Source organism: Bombus pascuorum, chromosome 14, assembly GCF_905332965.1.
Source record: "Bombus pascuorum chromosome 14, iyBomPasc1.1, whole genome shotgun sequence".
Classification (NCBI taxonomy): Eukaryota; Metazoa; Arthropoda; class Insecta; order Hymenoptera; family Apidae; genus Bombus; species Bombus pascuorum.
The window spans coordinates 10,427,809-10,446,975 of NC_083501.1; the positions used below are offsets into that span (position 1 = coordinate 10,427,809).

At 35.7% G+C, this 19,167-nt stretch overlaps 3 protein-coding genes across 8 annotated transcripts in view; 1 reads left to right on the forward strand and 2 right to left on the reverse strand.

Annotated features, from left to right (window-relative positions):
- Positions 1 to 5: 5 nt before the first annotated feature.
- LOC132914032 (small ribosomal subunit protein mS27) lies at positions 6 to 1,800 on the reverse strand. Its single transcript, XM_060972800.1, has 2 exons — positions 457 to 1,800; positions 6 to 379 (listed from the first exon to the last, which is right to left on the reverse strand). Exons 1-2 carry the CDS (start codon positions 1,513 to 1,515, stop codon positions 95 to 97), a joined length of 1,344 nt encoding a protein of 447 aa, XP_060828783.1. The 5' UTR covers positions 1,516 to 1,800; the 3' UTR covers positions 6 to 94.
- A 27-nt stretch (positions 1,801 to 1,827) lies between these two features.
- LOC132914034 (superkiller complex protein 8) lies at positions 1,828 to 4,101 on the forward strand. Its single transcript, XM_060972803.1, has 8 exons — positions 1,828 to 1,981; positions 2,079 to 2,188; positions 2,256 to 2,425; positions 2,527 to 2,765; positions 2,851 to 2,944; positions 3,014 to 3,107; positions 3,198 to 3,369; positions 3,474 to 4,101. The coding sequence occupies exons 1-8, from the start codon at positions 1,979 to 1,981 to the stop codon at positions 3,573 to 3,575; spliced, it is 984 nt and encodes a 327-aa protein (XP_060828786.1). The 5' UTR covers positions 1,828 to 1,978; the 3' UTR covers positions 3,576 to 4,101.
- LOC132914029 (uncharacterized) overlaps positions 3,630 to 19,167 on the reverse strand; it is an 87,093-nt gene continuing 71,555 nt past the window's right edge. For 3 of the 6 annotated variants that reach the window (XM_060972791.1, XM_060972792.1, XM_060972794.1), the window contains 7 exons: positions 17,715 to 18,134; positions 15,649 to 15,843; positions 11,660 to 14,340; positions 11,259 to 11,350; positions 10,847 to 11,123; positions 9,626 to 9,890; positions 3,630 to 9,518 (listed from right to left, as the gene is read on the reverse strand). In XM_060972791.1, coding sequence (XP_060828774.1) covers positions 5,139 to 9,518; positions 9,626 to 9,890; positions 10,847 to 11,123; positions 11,259 to 11,350; positions 11,660 to 14,340; positions 15,649 to 15,843; positions 17,715 to 18,134 — 8,310 coding nt within the window. In that variant the 3' untranslated portion in view covers positions 3,630 to 5,138. The remainder of the gene's footprint in view (positions 9,519 to 9,625; positions 9,891 to 10,846; positions 11,124 to 11,258; positions 11,351 to 11,659; positions 14,341 to 15,648; positions 15,844 to 17,714; positions 18,135 to 19,167) is intronic. The other 3 variants (XM_060972795.1, XM_060972793.1, XM_060972796.1) reach the window with 3 other exon arrangements.

Below are 19,167 nucleotides of genomic sequence, written 5' to 3' on the forward strand. Positions count from 1 at the left end.
AAACATAGTTTTCGAAAGTATTTAATTTATTAAGGTTTTAACTATACACATTTATTAAAAAATTAAAATATGTCAAAAATTACTCTTTCTGAATTTAAAGCATAGGTGGTATATATTCTTTTTCTCCTTCTAATTTCTTCAGTTTCCTTTGAGCTCCATGTATACTAAGGAGTTTTTCCATATTTTCCTTTTCCTTTGCTTCCATTTCTTCTATCCGTAGTTCTATTTCTTCTTCATTTTCAAAGAAAGTTAGAAATCGTTCTTGTTTTTTCATTTCTTCCTTCAATTTGTTTATTTCCAGCAGTTTGGCCTCTCGATTTATTTCCTCTATCTGTTTATCTAGTATTAATTGTCTTTTTCCTTCCCATTCAGTATATTTCTGAAATATTAAGCAAAATAATAAATAATAGATTTAATTAATATTCCTTTTGTACTTTTTAATGTATTTTCAATTACCTGTAACTGATCGTTTATATCTATATCGTGTTGCTTTTCAACTGCAGATTTAACATTATTTTCTAGTGCTTCAATTAAATTATCCTTACACAAATTCTTTTCTTTTAACACATTGACTTCTGACATTAATTGTTCAAATTCATTTGTTGCTTTTTCTTTATGTACTTTTCCTTTGTCATTTTCAATTAAGTCAAAAACTTCATTGTAAACAATGTCTCCTTCGACTTCATTTAACCATTGTTTTATTGACTTTGATGCATCTTGATATTTTTTATATAATATTAGACCTCTCAGTTGACAAGTCCTTCCTAGTGTATTGTTCATAAAGTTTCCCTGGAAAGCCAGTGTTTTTCCAATTAAATCAATTGGATCAGTAAGATCAAAATGGTCATCAAAAAAAGGATTTCTAAGATAATTCACACGTATTTTTATTTCTTCTTTAGTATCTTCTATTGGTTCTGATGGTTTTTGCCACGTATCTGTATGTTCTAAATATTTATGACAAGCATATATAGATAGTGCATTAGTTATCAAGTTGTCAGTATCTTCTTGTAACATAGGCAAAATTGCAACTTTTGCAGCACTGGCATAATCCTCTTTTTTTATATATGCATCCATAAGCATGTTATAACACACATAATCAGGAAAAATACCATATTTAAGTCTATCATGTAACACATTCATAAGTTGTTCAGTAAGATCATTATCAAATAAATATCTTATGACAGCATGATGCGTTGAATCTAAGGTATTTGTTGTTTCTGCACTTTTTCGTAGTTTCTGGATTATACTCAATAATTCTTCTACCTGATCTTTGCTTTGTATGGTATTTGCAAATATATCTATGTCTATGGCACTAACTTTTCCATCAACATAAAATTTATTGTCCAAGGTTATAAATAAATCCTCCGGTTTGTATTTTTGGAGTAACGGAAATTGCAGACGAGCTTTCCATGCATTCTCGCACCGGTACACTTCTGATAAAAAAGATCGTTTTTGCACCGCAGTTCTGTGGAACTCATGATACAATTTTCTACCAGACCTAAATATTTTCAACATTTTATACTCTATTTTTTGTCATTAGATCATACTCTTGAAAAGGTAGCTTTGATATCTTTTTATTTGCGCAATCAAATCAAACAGAAAGGTTACAATTACAATTGTAATATAATGTATAAAAAGAAGTATGTTACGTTGTTTTAAATGTGCACAGTATTAATAAAATCAAGCTGTAATTCTTATTTATGCGTTTCTATTTACATTATCCATTATAAACTATTTTATATATTTCCCAAAATTTTGAGAGTACTTTCAACATAAACACATTTGATTTCAATGAATCCAACTGCATGTAGTCAGCTGCTATCGCGCATACGCATGTGGTGAACTCTCGGATATTTAAGCTACGTATGCGTGTATTTATAAATATATAGTATGTATATATAATTAGAGAACAGTATATTTTGTATTAGATCAAAATCATTTTTAGTCATTGTTTGGAAGATAAAAGATACTTTCTAGAATGGTGAGGAATATAAATGAATTTGCAAATTATCACGTTATAAAGGTTATGTTATCCATGATATGCGATAGTTGCAAAGACGAATTAAAAATTTTTTCAGTATTCGATAGTTAATAAAACTGAAAATGCTCATGAAGATAGCATTTGGACCTGTGCTTGGGGCTGTTTAAAGAAGAAAAAGGAATTGCAGCAGGATAATGAAGATTCACGGTAATTAATTTCGATGTATTTTTTATCATATATATACTCCTGTATAATTTTCTTCATTATATGGCAGTGAATCGATGCAGTTTAATGGGAATGAGACAGTGGAATATTTAGTAACCGGTTCAGTCGATGATGCCGTCAAAGTTTGGGAACAAAAAGACAAAAGTTTACAACTAAAATATAAATTAACTGGTCATTCACTTGGTGTGGTATCTGTTGCAGTTAATTCAGATGGTTCAAGTGAATAATTAATAAAAACACAAAATTATTTGCATGCATTTTATTTTAATGAATATGTTAATGTTAGCAGAGCAATATGATATGTACACACATGCTTTCAGAATGTGCATCAAGTTCATTAGACTCGAGTTTAAAACTATGGAATCTGCAAACAGGAGAGAAAATATCAAGCATTGAAGTAGGTCCTGTAGATATTTGGACAGTGGTATTTTCTCCAGATGATAAATTCATTGTATCTGGTAGTCATTCAGGTAAAATACATTTATATGGAACAGACAGTGGTAAACAAGAACAAACTTTAGATACCAGAGGTGGAAAATTTATATTGAGCGTTGCCTATGTATGTATTTTAAATATTTATATTGTATAATTTTGTGCAAAAATAACAGAAGATAGTTTTTTTATTATATAATTACTTATTTTAGAGCCCTGATGGTAAATACATTGCTAGTGGTGCAATTGATGGGATTATCAATATTTTTGATGTTACATATGGAAAAGTTTTACGTACATTGGAAGGTAATAACAAATTTTGTTAATAAGTTATTGATGATTTACAATTATTAATATGTATTTGAAATATTTTAGGTCATGCAATGCCTATCAGGTCTCTTTGTTTTTCACCAGATTCTCAATTACTTCTTACCGCATCAGATGATGGACATATGAAACTGTATGACGTGTAAGTACTTCATAGTTTCAATTCGCATAAAATAGAAATATGATTAAAACATTGAAATATTAATATATTCCTTTTTATTCTTACATATAGGAAAGATGCTAATTTAGCAGGAACTATGTCAGGTCATGCCTCATGGGTACTTGGTGTTGCTTTTGCTCCAAATGGTCAACAGTTTGCATCTAGTAGTTCAGATCATACAGTTAAAGTATGGGAACTAGCCCAAAGACAATGCTTACATACATTTAATGAACACAATGATCAGGTGAGATATTGTATTATATATAGCATTATGGAAATTTTATTGTAAATTTACAAAGCAGAAAAAGTAATCTGCGATTTGGAGTTGTGAGCATTTTACTTTTCTAGGTATGGGCTGTAAAGTACAATCCACAAAGAAATAACATGATTGCATCAGTATCTGAAGATAAATCCATTAACCTTTACGAATGTCCATTATATGACAAATAAATTTTTGTATAAATATAAATGTTTCAATATGAATATAATATTAAACAAAATAGATATTAGTATTTATAAATTTTATTGTACTGTAATTATTAATATACAAATCATTAAGATGTCTGCCGAATCTAAAATACAGTATAACAAAAGATGAATACTTAAGATCTAAGTAAAAGACGAAGATTACAAAAGAACCCTGAAAAGGAATTCTGGTGTACAGATCAAATCCTGTATGAAGAAAAAAATATAAAGGTACCCTGATGTGGTTCCAAGTTGGAAGGGTTAAATCTAATTAACTCGAACTGGAACAGGGTATAAGACTTGTGTAACAAATACGTAAATAATGAATAGTAAAATCTATTCTATATCGTGTCAAACAGTTTCCTTCTAATGAAATTTCAGATCGATCGGGTGCATGTAGAAGGGAAGATGACGCGATATAGAAACAAACTTAAAGTATCGTACGCATTAAATGCTTCGAACAATAGTAAATTTTCCAATGAAACTAGAAAACAAATGAGAACGTATGAAAGTAATATTATTAAACGTCATGCCAATACCTTAAACCTTCCGATCTATAAATACATAATTGATCCGTACACACTCTTAATTGTAGCTACATGTATTTTAGAAAGGGTAACAATCGAATCAGTAGACACTTGTTACATGCAAATCGATTTTTTATGTAATACATATATGACCAAAATAGAAGCTATTTTAACTGTAAATTTTCAAGTAGACTAGAAACTTAAAGTAAGGGTTTACAAAATTTTGTCTCTTCACATAATGCCAGTTTAGCGTTACTTAGACCGCTACATCGATATAAACATCATTACTGCTTTTGTCGTAACATTCTGTTGCGCTGAAAATGTCCAAGTTTCGTCCAAATCTTCATCATGTTTCTATCAGTCTTTAAAAAGTAATTAGACTTTGTATTCAATTAAAAGAATACAAATGAGTTTACGATGGAAACAAAATACAGATCTTATTCCTTGCAAATTTATCTATTACGAAGATGTACAGCGACATATTTCCATATACATCATGAGTCGTAATGCATATCACTAAACTTTCTACATTCTTCATCGACGTTTAATATATACAAAATTGAATTAAATAATCGAGCATAATTACTGCTACGTACTACCGATTTTTAATTTTCTTCGTAATTATGGAATTTCTCAATATATGTATATACAACACGCAAAGTGAATAGGAATGATCTATCAGGATTTTCGGCTATGTCACATTTTAATTATACCTCTTAAAAAAGGGGGGGAATAAAAATTGCATTGCCAATGCACATGCAACGAAGAAAAGTATTCAAACGATTATTCTTCTTATCTTTAGTGTGTAAAAATTAATGAGATACCATGAAAATTTTCGGTGTCCTTTAAACGATGTGTGAGGTAAGAAAGAAACCTTCAACTTACTTATCAAGTATTCGTAATATATGTACTGCGTGTTGATTTACGATCAATACAGCAGTAAATCAAATGTACAATGACTAGCCTGAAACAGAAAAGCAATACTACGAAAGAAAGTTGTTTACTTTATAACAGGCTCTCACTATACCGTTGTTACTCTCGTAGAAGCTGTGACTATGTCGCTATGACAATCTGTCACTCTGAATTTGCTTTCAGTTTCATCCGGCGTTACTTTGGTTATTTGCAAAGGGATATCTTGCTTCGGGTTGTAATTAAAAGGTGGGACAATGGCGGACGCGGGTGTACGCACACAGGACCCATTAACGTATGTTTGTGCAGAACCTTCTGCATTCGCAGAGTCTACTCTTATAAAGGAACCAAGACGTGATATTCGTTTCATAGGATCCACCTCTGTCGTGGAGGACTCGGTATGCTGTGATTTTCGCAGAACAACCGACGTATCAACTACATCTACGATGTCTTTCTTGTACGTAGAAGCGTCACTAGATTTTACAGGAATCTTGCAAGGTGCGTCGTTTGCGTTCATTCCGCTCAAGTCACAAGAGTTTCTGTATTTCACTTTACTAGGTTGTACGCCCATTATCAATGGCCTCTTCAATTTCGATTTGTACAAAGCTGATTCGGGATTATCATTCTCTTGGGGCACTCCTTCGAACGTGGAACTACGAAACAACCTAAAAGCTGGCGGATTGCTCACTGGAGATGGGGTATCCATCTCGTTAGCACAATTAACAGGCTGTAGCCATTGCCTAGTATCTGGTTTCTCAAACCGTTGCTTATTTTTACTCTCCTCTACCTTTTTCCAAAGGCTTGCAATTTTACTAGTCGCTTCCTTTGCCAATTTTCTAGTTTGCATTCCGGTCGAGGAGTTGGATACAATACTGGAATTACTGTTAGATCTCTGACCAAGAGGACCTACCTTTCGAAAGACTTTACCGCTTTCTATCTGTGCAGTATTTTGATTATTGGCTGATATTTTTGGAGTTGCAGTTGCTTTCCCTGTAGGTAATCGTTTTGGAGCCACCAGTAACGATAATGCTTTCGAAGATTGAATCTTCTCTGAAGCGTTTCCCTTTGACAATTTCGATTGGTGCGCTTGATGCGTCTTTGGCGTAAGTTTTGGTTTCCCAGTTGTTGGATGTACTTTGGATGTTGCACCTCTAATGGGTTTTGCGATTTTCGTTTTTATCGGCGAAGAAGACGAAGATTCTACGGTGGGCGCATTCTCCACTTCTGGTTCGTCTTTGGTAAATGTTCCTTGTCGTTCCAAGGGCTTAATCGTTACGTCCGTCTTCGTTTCTTGTTGATAGTTCGAGGAAGAACACGTTGGAGGTGTGCTGTGCCTCTTTACGGACTTTGTGAAAGTTAATGACGATCCTTTCTGAGGAACTGATGCTCTTTTTGCAGCCACCGATAAAATTTTCGTTCGTTTGTCATCTGTTGAGCTGGGATTCATTTTAGGACTTATATTTGATTTTGTTGATTCTTTCGTCGCTGTACCTGGGCTATTGTTATTTTGTCTCAGCGTGGTAGCTCTAGTTGCTCTTACAATAGGTGAAGTGTTGCTACGACCTATAGGTATTCCACTGACAGGATTCACCTGTTTCAATGGAGACGATTGTGGCGTTGGCTTTCGCGTAATCGGATTTGAGTAGAGAGCTTTTCTTCTTCCGCGAATGGCCTTTGGACTTTCTGGGTCTGATTTATCCGTAGCGTTAGAATCATTACTGGGATCTCTCACAATTGCTGGTTTGATTATTCGGGGCCTTTTTGTTTCTCTAGGTGGTCCTTCGGTATTATTAGATTCATCCTCGCTTTCAGTTTCCACATTATCTGTATACCTGATGTCTTCTTGCGACCTGGGTTCTTCGATCTCGATTGTTTCCTTATGAACGTCTTCTGGTTCTTGTACATTGTCCATTTGTTGAACACATGAACCTATTAGTTTTTTAGAGACGCCGTTGACAAACCGCATCCGTAGGTTCCGTTCTGATTCTGATTCATTTGATACTAAACTAATAGTCTCGCAATCTAGCAACCCATCCTCGCCAGTTTCATTTGTCTTATTTGATTCGTTTAATGTATTTAACACGATGGTTGCATTCTGTTCTAACATGGTTTGAATTTCATCCGATTCGATAGTGTGCGTTGAATCTGGTAATCTATCTTCTATCGCGTTTGTAGTAGTATTACTTTCTGTATCTATGAATATGCGTTCTGAGTCGTTTAAAGTTCTCGTACGATATCTTTCCCTATTTTTCTTTTGCTCGGCACGCTTTTTAATCAACGTTTTACAAGTGGATAGTTTTGACAATGTGGGGATAGCAGATTTTACCGGGGACGTTGTTCCCGTTGCCTTTTCAGAATTCTCTTGTTCATAAGTAGCATTAACTTCCTGTTGGTTATTTTGATCTTGATTCATGTCGGGGAAGGGATTTTCCAATACCTGTGTTTGAAACCTAGCTCTATCTTCTTGTCTACGTTGCTTAGGTGTCAATTTGGAAAAAGGTGAAATTTTCCCCCGTGCAATCTTCTCCTGTACTACGTTTTCCTGTCGTTCTTCTTCCTTTCTGTCGAGTTCCGCAGCTATAGTATACGTCTTATATCTTTCCTTGGCCAAAGTTCTTTTCTGCTTTGGTGTTAAATTTCTGGGTAATCGCTTCCTAGGCGTGGACTCTGCCGAGCTAGTTACGCAGTATTCAGACGAAATTGGTGTAACTGCCTCGTCGGTATCACCTGCTTCGTCGATCCTGTCTATCATCACAGGATGTGGAGCTTCTTCGGTATGTAGTTCTGCGTCAATACACAACGTATCGCTGCATATAGTTTCTGTAGCTTGTTCCACTGTTGACTCATCCATTTCACATACTTCATTAAACAGCGAAGGTGGATTGATGTTCTCCAAATATTCACTCAAACTATTATTTGCACTATTCTGCATAGCTTCGGCGTAACGCATGCACGTCATGGATAGCACATTTGCGACAGGTTTTAGTAAGTCAAAAACAGCGTCGCTCCCGCTTAAGTTCTGCGAGTCTTGATCCTTAGAATCTGCCACCTCTGATATAATACTGGCCACGCTCAACATACTATTTTCCATGTCGCCAACGTCTGGTAACTCATCCATCATTGATGGTGGTTTGACGCTTTCTAAGTGCGAACCAGTACATTCATTCAACAAATTTTCGAGACTGCCGGTGTGACTCTGAGTTTGACTCAGAGCTCTTTTAGCTACGACACCTAAAGGAAGAGATTTCTTACGACAGCTTCGAGAATCTGTCGAAGATATATTCTTTGCCTGGATTGGAGGCAAGGACGTAGAATTACACCTGTCTCGATTAACGAACGACTCACTACAGTCACCCGAACCTGCGTAGCTAGCTGTCAGTGATAGTAAGCTTCCCATCGAGGAAGGTGGTTTTATTGCTTCTAAATCCATGGACGTCATACTGGTTGTATCTAGTTCGTTCTGTCGATTCATTTCTGCATCCACCGCTTCAGCTAATTTAATCGCTTCTCTTTGAATAATTTTTGAATTGGTCATGTGCCCACTGTCGCTACTTGCTGTTTCATAACACTCTGAGGTAATTGTTCCTGGTTCTTCTGGTACATCGCTTTTAAATGAAGCGATTATAGGGGCACTGATACTTATGCTAGGAAAAGATACATCATTAGGAGAATCTTCATTCCATGTATCACTCAATATGCTCTGTTTCATTGCGCTCGAATCTCGTTCTCGAATTGCTTCCGTTTGTTGCACGAGAGTCGCAGTTAACCGATCTAACGAGGCGATCATTGCATCTGGATCCCTTTGACGCCGATATACATCTTCCTTCTCCACATATTTCGTTGAGTCTGCAGGTTTCTGTGCCAGTTTGTGCTTTGAATCAACTTTTTCTTTATTAATGCCATCTATTTCACACGTGTCATTGTACATTTTGCTGCTTTCATCAAAATTACTAATTTTTCGTTCCCCAAATTCACCGTCGATTTCATTCATCGTGGTTTTATTTAGCTGAATATTATCCATAGTTTTCGTTAATCCAGGTTGGATACACAATTCTAACAGCGCGTGTTCTGATTGTTCCACGGAATCGATCGATTCGCTACTCTCTGAATCTGTAACTTTAGTATAAGATTGTTGCATAGACGAATTCTCAGTCGCTTTGTCTTTTAATGTTTTTGATGTTTTATCATTTTCCCACTTAGCAGAATCATCATCTATATTTTGATCATTATCAGTAAGATCATTATGTATCAGAGACGACATGTCTTCGTTCGATTGGGTGTCGATACTAGATAGATATTGCTGCTGTGTTGGTTCTGTGTTAAACACTACTGTTTCATGTAATATCGGGCTATTCCTCAAGTTCGAAGGTAATGAGAAATTGCACAGACTATCATCGCCTAATAGTGAACCGCGTTCCGTGTTTCTTACTTCATCCAACTCATTCTGCAAAACTTGATTCGATTGTTGCACTGGAATTTTAGTTTCTATCACCTGAAATAAGAAAATTCGATGTTTATAAGATATGCGCATGCTTTTGTACATTTCTGAAATTATGTTTATAAAAATATAAAATTGTGTGCACGAAATAGATATGTCACCTTTTGCATAAATTTAGCCGTACTTTGACTATAATCTGACACAATATTCATATTCGATAAGTTATCATTAACACTATCAGTACAAATATCAGGATCTACTATTTCTTCAGATCCCGATTGTTTTGTATCAAGACTGTTCATGGTAGAATCGACAGATGAATTGCACTCCATTTGATCTAGTGCAACGCTTGTTTGGTACCTGGTAAGATTGCTTTCATTTCGTGGAACTTTTTCAAAATTATTTCCTATAAACGAATGCCTGTGCCTAAAAAAAAAAAAAAAAAATGACGTAAGAATTATTTTTCAATTAAAAATTATTTTGTTTAGCGAAAATAATAAAAAAATGTGGTAAATATATATGTCGAACTCAACCTCTTCAATTTCGATGATTTTTTAATATATGGAGCATGCATTCGCAAAATACTGTCGATACAGTGTTCACTACAGTGAATTCTACCTATAATCATGCGTCTGTGGCAGTGTATGCATCAGTATTGGTTGCCGGCCATCGACTGCTTATCTTCTGTTTATGAACGAGACTATAGTCGAGCTTAAAGGACCTATGCACAACTATATGTACTTGCCAGGCTGCAAGAAATGTCTATTATAACTCAATTAAAAATTAATATCATCGATGTATGTATTGGGTTTAAGTCAGATTTCCAAATTCGGCCGCTGCTGTATTATAAAAATAATAGGCGAATGAATAATCGATATTATTTTACGAAATAGGGCAACTGTTACCATTTTATGTAAGCATTGCTGGCCGGATTAAAAATGCTAATCTAAATTTTAAATTCTAAAACAGATATTTATTTTTAATTAAATTATAGTAGACAATTTTTACAGCCTCGCTAACTCACGTTGTGTACGAACCTTCATCTCGGATACCCCAGTTTGTATACATAAGCAGAAAATTCCGACCAGGTCATTTTATTCGGCAGTTTGTAACTAAACAAACGTATATGCTGCCACAGATTTGTGCACAATTCAACGTACAATTCTCTATGGTAGTAATGATAGTTTTTGCAAATACCTCGGAAATTAAGGCCGATCGCCAGTTACATATATAGGAAAAAGTTGTTCGGAATCATGCCTCCCACCACATATTAAAAAATCATCGAAGTCAGAAAGGTTGTTGTATAGTTAAGTTCGATTTGTACATTTACCAAGGATGTTGTCGATAATTACAGTACATTTATATCGAATCAAAATATTTACCTATTATTTTGCATTCCAATATTAATACAAGCTGTAAGCAGATCTTCGTCGTCCTCATCGCCATCACTGACTTGATCTAAACATTCGGAAGAGTTGTTTATATTTAATATATAAGGCATGTTACGGGTATCTCCTTTTAGTTCAAATTCCTTACATCCTGAATCGTTAGAAGCCTTCAATGCACTAGTCACGTACGAATTAACACCGCTGCTAGGATAACTTTTATCAAATTTATCGTTTTTTTCAAACATGCCATTCTGTGTATCGTATTTCTTCTCTACAATAAAATAAATACATTTTTTTAACTGTTTCAATGAAATTCTATATTTTTAGAGAAAATTTTTCAGTATCGTTGAATTTCGAATCGTGTCGTATCGAGAGTGAATATAAACAATTTTTTCTGTAACTTCACCTGGTTTATTTTTTGTAGAATTGGGCGCTATATTATCACTCTCAGGATATTGTAAGTTGCTCGAAGATACTTCTGTAATTGTTGTTCTTACGCTGCAAATAGGAAAATACAGAATTTTCACTTATTTTTTCATATATTAAATACGTAGAGTACCCTCAGGTTAAAGAAAATAACAAGTGATAGGAAATGTTTCACATAGATGTACGTATATCTATATATTATACATAACATATATATCATGATATAACCATGTGTAATCATATTATATTTATAATCAAGGTTATATTTACGACCCAAACATTTTTTGTTAAGAAAATAAGCTACTAAAAATTTTCACTTATTTTTTAAATAAAATGTTTGTTTTTTTGCTAATTTTATTATCTACATGAAAGTGTACAAACCTCAATGAACTTTTCATAGAAGTGTGAATATCTTCTTCAACATTATTGTCCTTGATATTCGTTTCAAAGTACTGCAACATTTGACTTCTCTTCTTGTCACCCGAAACTTCCGTACATTCCATTCTGGTACATTCTAAATTCAATTCCTCCATATCTTGTAATTTACCTTGTTCCTGAATCTTCTTCAATAAACTTCTCTGTCGACTATCCTCTTGCAAGTCAGAAGCCGATGCCGCTCTAGAAGAATTTAAAGACGTTCCATGTGGAGTTCCTTCTGTGCAATAGGTCTTTACTGTATCTTCGTGGATAAGTTCTTGATCATTACTCGGGAAATAGTGAGAATGTGGTTTCCCTTCGTCTTCCAGACTTCGTTCAGCATAACGCAAACTATAGTCAGTTGGTTGATCCAAATCCGTCTCGGCATAATCACTGAACAGATTTCCCTCTGTTCGATAACTGACAGTCGGTGAAATAGCCTGTTGTATAGTATTCAACGAACCGTGCTGATGCAAAACAGTCTTGTCGTAGACATTTCCAAAGTTGATGTTGTCTTTCGCGGGAGAGCTGTTGTTGACGAATGATAACGAGGTCGAGGTTTCTATTCCAGACTTCGTACTCACGTACTCGGTTTTTGTGCAAATGTTCAACTCCGTTTCCTCGGAAATACTGGATTGACTACCAGTCTTGAGCACAGACGTGACGCTTTGTGGCAAGTTGTCTTCTACAGAAGAGTGTAGCAAATTCTGTGAACAGGCGGATTCTTGATCCGGAGCTGAGGACCAGGAAATGGTAGAATTAGTGCATCTAAGATCGACGAGACCGTTAAAACCGTCAGACGACTTCAAACGATCCGGGATGGCGTTTTTGTAGCGTAACGTATACTTCTTCTCCGAAGAGGTCTTCGAGTGAGCGTCACTGGACATTCCGCTGTCGAAACCGACTGCGGAGTGTAGCGACGAGGACTGTTGTTTTATCTGAATATCAGTAGGAGATAGTCCATTCAATACGTGTCGATTTACCCTTTCAAACATGGTGTCAGAATGAGTGCTTGTTATGGAGCGCATAGAGTCTCTACTCTCGCTTCTAGCGACTCCGTTGCACTTCATATTGGATGTGCTAGGTTGATTATGTAGCTGATAGGAGCGTAAAGTTCGCGTATTGATCCCCAAGAAGCTATGTTCCACCTTGAACGAAAACTTATCGTCTTTATTAGTCGGAGATGTGCTAGGCTCGATGTTATCGCAAGTTTCAGCCAAGTTTTGATCTATTTCTTGCTCCAGAGCCCTTTGTCTGCGTGCAACTAAAGTTGGTAGAGTTGGAAGTCCTAATCCGCGTGCTGTCGAGTCTAAGTGGACGAGATTATTACAGCCTGGTCTGGCACTCAGTAAATTTTTCAAGGCTGCGCTTGAACCCATTGAAATCATCTTGTGCTTGGAGTGAATTAGACTACGAAGCATTGGAACTGCGCCCAGGTCCCATAACAGACGCTGATCCTGTGAACATCGGGCAGAAAGATTCCACAGAGCTCCACAGGCGTTACTAACGACGGTTAAACTAGGTGATCGCAATTGTTGTAATAATACTTGCAAACATCCCCTCTCTCTTACAATGGCTCGGTAATCCTCTCTAACAGCAATGTGACTAGATACATTCCTCAAAATACCACCAGCGTTTTCAACAATGGCTAAAGTTTTAGATGGTGCTTTGTAGCTCAACATATCCACGAGGAATGCCAGTGCGCCATCTACGGCACAAATATCCACTTTATTTGTGCTACAGTGTGCCGACAGGTTCCAAAGTGCAGAGAGTATTGACTTAAGAGTCGATTCTTTTCTACCCTCCATCGCAGCCTTCATCAAACCAGTTACTGCTCCCACTTCCCTCAACGTTTGTTTGCTACTAGTATCAGCTCGCCACGACAAATTTCTCAATACAGACGCTGTGACTTGTCTGAGATCGTCGCTTGGACTTCTCAATTGCGAAACCAGAGCCTTCATGAACTCCCGGAAGGAACAGAGCAATGCTTTATTGTTTCCATCGCCGAATGTCAGATTCGTCAGAGCCATTCCGGCATATCTACGCAATGTGATGCAATTTTGATCGTCGCATTCGCTTCCATGAGCCATATGATCCATCTCGATCAGCTCTGCAACTGCATGAAGTCCACCGAGTTGACACATAGCGTGACGATGAGCTTCGTCGAAGGAAAGTTTCATCAATGCCGCTATCGTTGGCCCGGGATGCCTCTCTAGGTCATCAGGAACTTGACCCGTTTCTAGGGACGTCCTCAGAGTCTGGCAATAGTCCCGTAACTGTTCTAGAAACCGGAGAACTCTCGCCTCCCGGCGTCCAGCCCTTTCGTCGCTTTTGGCATATACTATATTATGCAAAGCTCGAGATGCCTTTTCTCTGGTTTCTGGATCTTGTCCTGGAGCGTGAATCAGTTGTACCAACAGTGGAAGGCATCCTGATTGCCTCATTATGAGGCAATTGTCTATCGAATTGCTCATAGAGAGTAACGTTGCGCTCATGTCCTCTCGGCCCTCTGTGCTACCAAGCATTCCCAGTAAATTGTACACTACGTCCACTTTCGCCCCTAGCCTTCGATCGCCTTGCATTTCCGTGGAACAGCCGAGGGCCCCGCCCGAATTCGACGAAAAGCTCATCACGCTGGCTACGTCCTATGGGAGAGGATTGAAATTAGTATTAGGGTTTTGATTTAGGAAGAATACTGTCACCTTTGAAGTCCTTTCTCCTTTATTAAAAAGTAATAATTAAATTAGTTTTTTAGTAATTAAGAACCTTCTTTCTAGTTTTGTAGGATTTACATTTATCAACAATCGAAGAATATTCGTAAAGTTTCCGAGGAAATTTAAACTGACCTTCAATTTATTTATTTATTTTATACACAAAGGGCTATATATTCTATTTTCAATTTTTTATTTATATACTATGCAACGTTGTAAATTATTTATTAAATTGTAATTATTTCCTGTTTCTAATTAATTGTTTCTATTAAATAATTGTTTAACGTTAACATATTAAACGTTTATAATTATATAAACTATATACAATTATAAAAAAACTATAAATTATTATATAAACGTTTTAAATATATCATAGAAAAATAGTTCAACTCACTTATATAATATTCTATTATATAAAATATATTTGTCACACTTTCATTACATTATTATATGTTAATATTTACGTTAATTTTTCAAATATGTAATATTATATGTCTTATGACTTAATAAAATAGATTTCCATAGTAATAAATTATTAAATCCTTCATAGTGATTTTAGCTTCGCAAATCGATTGTGTAATAATGATAATGGTTAGTATGATGAGTCAAACTTCTTTTTCGTAGGTCATTGCTCCCTTTTCAGCGCCGTCTTTATGACAGGTTACGTATTTATTAATGTCGTTCTGTTCATTCAACTCACGATATGTACGTATGTTCCATATTTATATCCTTACACTTTAGATGTGTTTTCCTTTTTTTAATATAATTGTATTCTTTAGGATTCTTCAAAATATTAACAGTACGGAGAAATAGTAATAGTCAAATAAAGATACTGCTCAGAAACTTATTGTACGTTAGAAACTTATTGTGAATAACTGCAGAAAAAGATAATTTTTGAGTAAATTAACAAAATATCTTTTTGAATGTAACTCCTGGACTTGTCACATCTACAAAGTGAATGATGATATTACTCTTCCACGATTCTTCAAAAAATTACATGGCACATAATTTTGGAGATGTTTAGTAAAATCAGTAAAATAACAAAATAGATTTTCCTTGATGTAATATAATTTTGAGATTATTTGACTATCAAGATAAGAAATGGCCACTATTTTTCGTAAAATGCGATTATATAACGCATAATTTTGGAATCGATTTGTAAAACTATTAAAGTAATAAAATACTATTATTTTTCCCTAAATTCGATTGTGCGATGTGCGGTTCAGAAAAACAGTGACTTACGTTGTGTACAGTGATTGATGTGCTTTGTTGAGTGGAAAAGCCCATTTGTTGATTGGCCCATATGTCTCTTCTGATGGGCCACGTTCCCCGATAAGAAGATGGTAATCTGTGGCCCTGTAGGGATGTATCTGGTTTGCTGTCTTCCTCACTACTTCCACCTTCATTGTAACGTTTATTTCTTCTTGTATAAATCTGCTAAACATAGTTAAACAATCTAATTAACAATGAATTCATTGTATGGCGACAAAAAGTTGTATTCGTGAAAATATAAAAGTTCTTTAAGTATAACAAATTGATAATTTACTATTAACACTCGATAAAAAATATGAAAATAGACAAGATTTTAATTATCTTCAGCACGAATCAAGAGAAATAATAATAATAGGAATTTACCAATTTTTATAAACTCACATCTATTTTTTTAGAAAACATTTCATCTGCTATAGGAAATTCTTTTTCTACCACGTATAATCTTAATCAAACATTGTAATTCCAAATTAAATTTTTTTTGTAATTTTAAATCTACGACATGAACACCTTTAACAAATCTTTTAAAACACTGACCATATGTACGTTAAATACGATCATGTTCGTTCTCCAAAAAAAAAAAGGAAACAAAATAAAAACATTACACTCTAGAAACAATTCAAATTTCCCGCTAAAACAGAACGGAAGCCATGAAGTTAACTCAAGTCTACCTGCCCTACCGTGAAATAATCAACGTTCGTACTCTAAGCGTCTTACGTTCTTGCACAGGCTACAGAAAACGTACGAAATAAATTCTTGCAGAAATGTTTAGGGTGACAGGGCGAGTTAAAGGGTGGGGAGGCGAAAGAAAAAAGTGCAGAGATAGAAGCGCAAACGAGAAAAGATATAGATATATGAGTAAACGTGTATAACCAAGGGTAGAGAAAGACAGAATGAGCTCTCCGTAAAATCAATACGGAGCTACGTTGGTGGAAGTGCATGTAGGAAGAACTCGTACTCTACAAGCACGAGGCAATACCAGTGGTTTCCAACCATCTCTTGTTAATTATTCGACTAAGGCAAAATAATATTAAATTTGTTTGAACAGCAGAAAACATCGCCAATGTATTGTAAATAACGTAAGATTTAACGTAATCTTTGTTTTCCAGATATTTCGGAACTAGTTATATAAGAATGCAATAGTTTGTTGAACGATTAATTAGCTATAGAGAGTAGGTAACGTGTGTAGAAATTTTGATTAACATACAACCAACTAATATTTTAATAAACATACAACTTTTGTTGCTCGCTTAATGGAGGACCTTGTATGTTACACATTTTCGTTTACACACTCTTGAGAATCCCCATAGGTATTAATTGATTTATACACTCGTTATGGCACAGTACTAGACGCTGCACTTGTGCTTTTAGGAACTGCATTAACTATCTTCGATACAATTACCGTTGTCGTCTGACGATAGAGATTTACATAATGTCGGACAACGCAATGACATTTTGTCATCATAGGAGATAACGAAATGTAATGGTAAATGATAATTTCATTTTCATCACTGACAGTTTATATGCCAGTATACAGAAGCTACAAAACATCATGCAAGATTTGAGTAAATATGAAAAAGATCCAAATTAACATCGGTAAACATTATTTATTTGGCACGTCGAATCGTGCAAAAGAAGAAACGATAAAATATTGCCGGAGATTTTGCAATCGCTTATAAAGTTCTTCTAATAACAAACAAAGAAACCAATCCATTACAATGGACAATCGCATTCCCTCGGAGTATTCGAATTCACCTGTTCTATCTGCGCATTACAGGCTTCTCTTCGATTCGGAAAAACAAAGCCACACAACAGCCACTCGACAAAGGAAAAAATATACACAGTCTAGTCCGATCAATTTCAGTGTCATCTCACCCGTGATCGTTTTATGCGAACCTATCAATCACACGTCGTAGCATGCATCAACGAGGCTGCAGCAGAAAACAAAAGAAAAAAAAAGAGTATGCACGAGATAAGCAAGAACATATAGATAGGAGGAGAGTACGAATGGAAGAACAGTAAGAAGATAAAAGAATTACCTCGGGGCTCGGCGTGGACGACCTTCGTTCGTCCTCCTCCTTTACTTCTGGCTCCATGGCATCCTCCTTGCTGGTCTCAGCGATCGCGGAGCCTAGGTACAACCTTGGCCTGATGTGGGCATTGACGGGCAGAGAAGTGGAAGAGGATGACGGTGTTTTCAACGCGTTTTTCATCAGCGAGCATCTCGCAGATGTCGTCGCCGCTGCGGCGACAGGGTTGAACGCTGCGCCGTCCACGGACGACTCCAGCTCGTGCGCCGCGACGCCGATCAGGGGCGTAGATACCTCGATGTCGTGAGGGCGCCTCTGAGCCCTCCACGAGCCGACACCTTCCACGTCGACGCCTATCGCCTCGCGAAACACGCGACACTCCTCCGACAACAATCTTTCCGTTCTTTTTTGACAATCCTCTGCGTCTTCCTGCAACAATAATAATCAACAAAATGAGTAGTTTGAATATTCCCGGATAAAAATCACAATATTACGCGATCGTTTTACAGACTACGTCGTGTGTCGGTACTTGGCATACAGTTTACAACCGCGATCTTTTTAAAAATTCGTTGTTTATTTTGTAAAAAATAACAATGCGAAATAAATCGCATACAAAGTTGGTGTTGAGATTTTCCATGAATATTTTTTACGATCATCTCTTTAAGCGTCTTAATTTACTTGAAGAATCTGTATAGAGATCTCGTATAGAGACTGTATGATAATAGGAAATAAATGGGAGAGAAAGTTGAAGTCCAGGGTTGCTTGAGAGATTTTGAATGGATATTTGTTTTAGGATGATCTTTCCTAGTATTTTGGTTAGGTAGGTACATAACTTGCGCGAATCTCGAGTGCAGATTGTGAGATAATAGAAATTTACTTAAAGAATTCAATTCTAATTACTTATTCAAGCGATTCTCGTTTGTTTGCAATGATTTTTTGGACATCTTTGTTATTTCAATCTTTACTTAAAATCCTAATTTTTAACTTTTAAAAATAAAAAGTTCTTTTATTACGGTAGATTCATATGCTAAATAATTATTATTGTTCGTTCAATAGATATACAACATATGTTCGCATCGTCCCCCCCTTATTACTTACTTTATAACATTTACCGGGGCTTTGTGGTTTTTAGTTTCGGAAAAAACATATATTGTTGATTTAAAATTACAATCGTTTGTTTCTAACAGATGCAACATAATCATAAGGATAAGCTCACATATTGGCTGGAAGTGTCACATATACGTAAGCTATATAGCAACGCGTTTTTGTTGTCCCGCTAATCATCTTTCCAGCTCTGTACAGTATAGGCATACAGGTTTCAAAATCTAAAACGGATGAAATTTTCTACTAGATAGGAATATAGCAAAAATCGTTATCGAGGAATCGAAAAAAGCAAACGTAATAAAATGTACAATTATAATGTATGAATATCTGCAAATATTCATTGTGTACGTGTTAGTAC